The sequence below is a fragment of the Palaemon carinicauda genome, chromosome 2 (genome assembly GCF_036898095.1).
Source record: "Palaemon carinicauda isolate YSFRI2023 chromosome 2, ASM3689809v2, whole genome shotgun sequence".
NCBI lineage: Eukaryota > Metazoa > Arthropoda > Malacostraca > Decapoda > Palaemonidae > Palaemon > Palaemon carinicauda.
Window position 1 is genome coordinate 88,134,995 of NC_090726.1, and position 7,256 is coordinate 88,142,250.

At 31.7% G+C, this 7,256-nt stretch overlaps 1 protein-coding gene across 1 annotated transcript in view; it reads left to right on the top strand.

Annotated features, from left to right (window-relative positions):
- Positions 1-5,038, top strand: part of tou (toutatis) — a 510,442-nt gene extending 505,404 nt beyond the window's left edge. The window contains exon 38 of the mRNA XM_068348421.1: positions 1,490-5,038. Within this exon, the coding sequence (XP_068204522.1) occupies positions 1,490-1,643 (154 nt within the window). The 3' untranslated portion in view covers positions 1,644-5,038. The remainder of the gene's footprint in view (positions 1-1,489) is intronic.
- The last annotated feature ends 2,218 nt before the right edge of the window (positions 5,039-7,256 follow it).

A 7,256-nucleotide genomic window follows, 5' to 3' on the forward strand; every position in this document is an offset into this window, starting at 1 on the left:
ATTGATTTAAAAGAGTTCATAATGTTTGTTTTAAACAAATCACTACCATAATTTGTTCTGAGTACTATATTGATATTATCCTCGCAATAATCAACTAGCCTGGTCTTCCTTAAATTTCTCCCTAAACAAATTTTTGCAATTTTCATTTTGTGCTGTGAACTGATAACTTGATCAGCAACTATTGACACATACTTTTCCATGAGAAGGACTATGAGGCAAATGCACTCTTGAGCTTACAATGGTTATTTAAATCACGGTATTGCCCTTCACATAAGACACTCAAAGAGAATGGAGATCATGATCACCCAGAAACAATTCCCTTTAACACTCTATGCAATAATTGCCAACAAATCCAGAGGAAGATATCTTAAAATGCAGGTCTCTTGCTTGAGGGTACACTCAGGCACTCTATTCTATCTCTTTCTTTGTTTCCTTCCCTCTCTGGGCTATTTTTCCAGTTGGAGCCCTTTGGCTTATATCATCCTTGTTTGCCAACCAGGGTTGTTGCTTAGCTAGTAATAATATTAATATCTAACTCTCTGAAGCATGTCTTTGTAAAACCGTGATGAGAGAGAAACTGAAATGACAAAGAGAGACTGACACGTCGGTACTGAGCTTCTTACCACTTACCACTAGAATGATTCATTAGTTTACTAGATCCATATGTCTGTTGAAGGGAAGGAAACTGGTAAATTTTAGAATTTTACTGGTAAATGTTGATTAAACCTTTTATATAATTACTATTCATACTCTTAGTTCAGCAAGCTTTATAGGTATAATACAGACTAAATATAGTTTTATATACTTAATAACTAATAAATAGTGCAGTCTATAAAAATAGATTGTTTTAATGAGCAGTTTATGGTAGTAAAGTCTAGGCTACCTGAGTACCAATGATTGTCATTAATACAGTAGTTCTTACTAGTTATAGAGCTTGGAAATGTTGTCTGTGTTTAGATTAAAATAAACAATCTGCAATGGAATGGTATTAATTGATAAATTCCTAACTTCAGTTGTTAATACAAGATACAGTTAGGTAACAAATTATCTTTGATTGAAACTATTTAGCAAAATCAGTTTCAGCCGATTTGTGGATCACATGACTACTGTATGATTATTCAGAGATGTAGAAGATTCACAGTATTCCTTATTTAGCCTGGGATATATACTGTAAGAATTAATTATAGTTTATAGTCTTGGCATTCATAGGCAAATTACACACATTGTGAAAACAGTTGTCAGTAATGTGTACATGTAATTTCAAAGCTTTTATGTGGAGGCAAAGAATTTTATTTTTTAATTGTATTTAAGTAGACATACTGTTGGAGCAAGTGTGAGTCTGTCACCACCAAGATTAGGGAAATCCTAATGAGGGTTTGAAGATAAGGCTTCCTAGGGAAAAATAAAACTGTCCTAGGTAATGGTTTGTTGTTTAGCACAGTACTAATTGTTAAATATTCCATATTTTTAATTATTTTATTATTTTCAGATATAAAACAAAGGATGAATATTGTGATGATCTTCGATTGATGTTTAATAACTGCGAAACTTTTAATGAAGACGATTCTCCAGTTGGTAAAGCTGGTCACAACCTTCGATCATTTTTTGAAACTAAATGGAATGAGCTTTTCCCTCCTACTTGAGTATATCCTAACATAATTGCAGGGAATCAAAGATTCATCCCATAACCATGAGTGGCTTGCCGAATAGGAAACACAATGAAACAAATGCACTCAAATACTGCTACAAAGTTAAAGTTGTAGAAAAAGTTACTTGTCCATACCATATTTTATAAGCAAAGAAGGAACAAAAGAGATTACAGTATGTAAAATCATTTTACAGAGTTATAGAAAATAATTGGAGGCCGAGCAAAATAAATCACTATATATAACAATACTGTACAATATATCAGGTTATATACATATATATATATATTTGTGTATGATATACTATAGTGATATAACACTTAAAATTCATGGTATTGTTTAAAATGCCAGAGTGACCACATAATATAATCATGGGACCCTGCAGGAACACAAGCTTTTGAACTTTTCGGGGACCTAGGAGAGTCAAAAGTGGACTCTTTCCTTCTCCTATTCCAAAGACAAAGTGTTTGAGTGTGAATGTGTGTACAAATAATAAGTGTTAGTTATTTTTTTTGTCTGAAGCGTCAATGTCAGTGTAGATATACTTTGTGGATCTTTTTTACAAGTTATCACAAACTTTTTTTCCAATTTAGAGCAGCTAGAAATGCTTCTGCGATATGATGAAGTACAGTTATTAGTAATATCAGGTAGTTTATTTTATATATGGCATTAATGAACTGCATATGTGATTTGGCATTTTACATAAACCTTCCATTGAGTCTTACTATATGATGTAAATGCTAAAGCAGTTGTGTGTGTACATACAAATCAGTCTTAATGTAAATAATGTGAACTCTAAAGCTTTAGATAGTAAATGGAACACAAACCCTTCTTAATGAGCTAAACCAAACCAGCTGTCTTTCCTTTGAAAAGTCTGTTTTCGTTCCTTCATTTAAGTTATCTATATGATTGGGATCAAAGCTTTGTAATTTTTACTGTGGCAATGACACTATATAAGTGACATGTTTTTGGAAAAGCTGAATTGAAATTTTTCGAGGGATATCAAGCGCACAAATAGTAGCTGAATGGTATTATAAAGTGAGTAAACAGTTCTGAAATTAATATTTATGCTATGTTTTTACACATTTCAGTTAATTATTCCTCATTCTAAAGCTATTTTGCTCCACTGATGAAACCTTCATGAGTAGTCTAATTACTACTCTTGAAAACATAGTCCATACACTAATGTATCAGTTTTGGTCTGGTTAAACTACCTATTAATAATCTACTGGTGTTGAAAGAATTAGCAAAGTTACAAGATTTTGGAAGATTTATTTGTTTTAATCATTACTAGAGTATTTTTTATATGGAAAGGTATAATACATAATTGAATATAGACATTTACATTGAAAACTGGTGATGCTTTTTTTTTTTTATTTTCTTATGATTTTATTTACATAGAAGGAAAAAGGAAGGATGAAAATACGGCTAATAATTATAGAACATTTAATTTCATTTTTAAAAAGTAGCTAATTTTAGTATGAAGAATTATGACTGGCAATAACTTAATGTTTGCCATTTTTTTTATTAATTTATTTTGAAAAGAGGCAAGTGATTCCATATTTCACAAAACATTTAGGTGATCTCGGCTGGTGCGACAGCAGCCCTATTTTCACTGGTGCAGATGGCCCTTTTCCCTATGTTACTCATGGGTATGATTTGGCAGGGATAAACTGTGTACATATGTGCTGTGCAGTAGCCATTGTAGAGATTAATGCAAATATTTATTTACTGTAGATTTAGAGGCTATGCATTGAATCTGAAAATAAAGGAAATATAGTATTCAGTGTAATTAGAATAATATTTTTAGATACGTTATGAATAAGATATTTTAATGATACAAGCCTGGAAGTTGTCCAGTCTTGGACATCAGAAACTACTGTATATGTATTTGTGTATTGGCCAAATTTTTAGTTTGCTAGAGTTTCCACCTTCTAAATTATATTCCTTCTTTTCTGCATTGACCCACAATTTTTGTTAGTCTTGTTCTTGAATTTTAATTGTCAGTGATATTTGTCCGAGATCCTTCAATGTAAAGGATTAACTTTTTTTTTCAATTACTTTTTTATAGACTCTGTTATCATGCTGTATGTTGGTTGCCATACATTAGCCAAGTGTGATCTTGACATGCATAGGTGACTTAAAAATTTGGCCCAAATCATCACCGCCTTTTTCATCAGATTTTTTAAATTTTCAAGTTTTTTAAAGCTTGTAATCCATCTTTTATTTTTTTCTATATAATTTGTGAATTTTGTCCATATTCAAACCAGTAAGAAAAAAAAAGAGGTATTTTAAAAGCCTCAATTTGAAATTGCATTTATTTTAGCCTTGAATCTAAGTCGTAGAGTTGTTAGAATTTTTAAAAATTCTTAGTCATTGTGATAAAACCTTATAATTATGTTGTATCGTTTGATACAAGTAGCTCTTATTGTTTCTAATTACAAATTTGTGTGAAATAATTTTTCATCTGTCTCAAATGTTGAGTTTGGCATCACATGCCTCTTTAGAAGTTTTTTTTTCATATAAAGTGCACAGTAATGTGTTGAAATTGCTGTAAAATTTATTTTAGTTTAATACTATTTATTCCTTTCTTTGTGTGCTAAATGCAAAATATTTTTAATTTTGCTAATGAAATTTAAATTTTAAAATTTATTGCCCTTTTATTTGATAAGAGTTTGAAACAAAATTTAACATGCCAAGGTTATTATTTTTCTCTTAGTTTGTCTAAGGTTTAGATTATTTTTATTGAAGAATTGAACAATGAAATTACTCTTATGTTGCTTAAGGAGATGTAGCAATTATAAACCAGAGTAATCCAGGATTTTTTTTTCTCATATATCATAGCAACAGTGATGTCCCTTTCGAAAATAAATTGCCTTGGTTGTATGTGACGTTAATATTATGTGGTGTACTGTACCTTATTTTCTCTCAGAAAATTTTCATACTTTATTTTACCACTGGAACTACAGTATTTGAAGAAAGTTAGATTTATGTTTGGTGCTTGGGTGCCATCTTTTTGGATCCAGTATATTCCAAATTCCATAATCAGAATTTGTACTCCAAACCTCATTTGGTGCAATAATCAGGTGTTCTTTATTTAATAAAAAAAAAAAATACTATTTATTTTTTCTGTCAAGAGATGAACTTATCTCAGGATGGGGCAGTCAGAGCACAAAAGTTTCTATTTATGTTAATATGAAGGTTTATATATGTGTATATATGTGTTGGTAATTTAACCAATATAATTTGATGCAACTCACTACTTCATTCTCGTTTAAATGGAGGTTAAATAAAGAGATCCGTTTTATTGGTCTCATCTCATCAATTCATTGTATACAAACAATTCAACCTTTGTACAGAAGCTAGTTCGTAATAAAGTACGTCCAAGAAAATATGTTTTATTAACTTCGTGTGAAAAATGCCATGGAACAAGAGTTTAAAGTGCTACGTGAACATCTGTATGCATTGCACATTTATTTATTCAATATCTGTCATTAGCATTTGTCAACTCTATCAAAGAATCAGAAAAGCTACTATCCATATTAATTGTATTATAAATTTGCATTGCCCAACTCTAAAAGAAATATTAATGAAAATACTTCATCCAGGCAGTCAGGTATCCCTCTCAATAGTGTTTCTGGGGTCAATAGTGATAATTAAATCATCCTCCTTGTGTCTGTCATGCAAGTAACATATTGTCTAACATATTTTTCCTAAATTTTCATATAAGTCCTCTTGAGAACTTCCAACTCGAGAACTTTTAAAGATAACCTGTTTGTATTAAATCAAAAATGTTTTGAATTGCTGGAGTGAATACCAATCAACTGAAATTTTGGGGGTTAATGGACTATGTGGCCTCCAAGGATTTTCCTGGGAAAGGCTAGAACAGAAAATCCAATATGACGTAATTACCAAAGAAATATTATCTCCCCTTGAACTCAAATACAGTAGACCCTGCCATATGATATTAATCCGTTCCGGAGTTGGTATCATATGGTGAAAATGCCGTATGGCGGGAAATAGAATAGCTAATGCGTGCAAAACCCCAGGTAAAAACATCAAAATTTTATTTACATATTAAAAATTAGTAACAAAATAGTATAGTAAGTACTGTTGTACAGTACTTGTAAGTACAGTATACATGTACTGTACAGTATACAATTAAATAACATTATAGATAAAAATTATATACTGTACTGTAAAGAAAAAATTAAATTTTATTTACCTTTGGAGTGACGTGACTTCAGCTGGTAGTGGGTGGAGGCAGAGTGGGGAGGAGACGGCAGATATGAAAACATATCGATGCTAATTATGTTATGTACACTTAATAATAAATTTATTCTTATTAAACACTTAAAATTAAAAATGCTTTTTTTTATTTTTGTCTTTGAAAATATTTTTTTCAATACTAAACTTAGCCGGTGATTATATAAGCTGCAACTCTGTTGCTCGACAGAAAACTCTACGTAAAAAATCCGCCAGCGATCGCTATGCAGGTAGGGGGTGTACTTCAACAGCGCCATCTGTCGTGCAGGTACTCAGTACTCAATGTAAACACAGAACTCAATTTTCTCTCTGTCGGGCTACCGGCAAGACCTACTAATTCGCTGTTACTAACTGGATTTGTTTTCACAACTATTTGGTGAAGTACACTATTCTAGTTTTGAGCTTTCGCTATGCAGGTGTTTTATCTTCATCTCAAAACTTGAACTCGTTTTGGATAGATTTAATTATGGTGACAAAGAGAGTATGGACTTTCTTTCACTTTTAAATGGCCGACCCTTCCCTTAGACGGAAGTGTGTTTAGGTTTTTAGTAATTTTTCTTATCACGTTATAGATCTATATATTTTATATCTCTCCGCCTTTATTAGGCCTCTTCGATTAACTTTCCATTTATTATAAACATATAAAAATAAATTTTAATGTTTTGTTTATATGCGACCTTTCCTGATAGTAGGCGGTCCTAACTTGGAACCGAAGTTAATCAACGTTGAGCCCGTTATATCGTATTTAGCCTTTAAAGAATTTAAAACTTTTTAAATGTAATGTTTTATGAAAGAATTTCTTTGATAGTCTTCGTACTGTTTTCAAAGATGAACTAACGTTTAGTTTTTTAGGCTACGCAGTTGTTGACGTTCAGGACGTTCAACTTGCGCTCTATCGTTACGATAGAGAGAGAGTGTATCACGGTTTCACTTTGCAGTAAGAGTAAATCGATTCTGACGTTTTTTCATTCTTTCTTAGCTTAAATGTTTTGAATTCTAATTTAAAGGAACTTTTTATTTGGAAAATCTTTCAGTTTTTTCCTTTAATCAAATAACATGTTTTTTTGACAATATATAATTGGGCTCTTCTCTTAGGTGCGAAATCAAGAGAGAAAGAGAGAGAGAGATAGAGACGGAGGGAGAGAGAGGAGAGAAAACGTTCCGTTCAAGCGGGTAACGTTGTTCTCGTGTTACTCTCGTCCCTAGTCTGTACGGGGAGGAAGGTAAAACGTTTTTAGGTTTTTATTCTCGTCCCCAGGCTATGTGCGGTGAGAGATTGAAAACGTAGTTATATGAACTAGTGTTTAGTCTCTTTCCCAGCCACTGAATTTTTTATCTTAATAT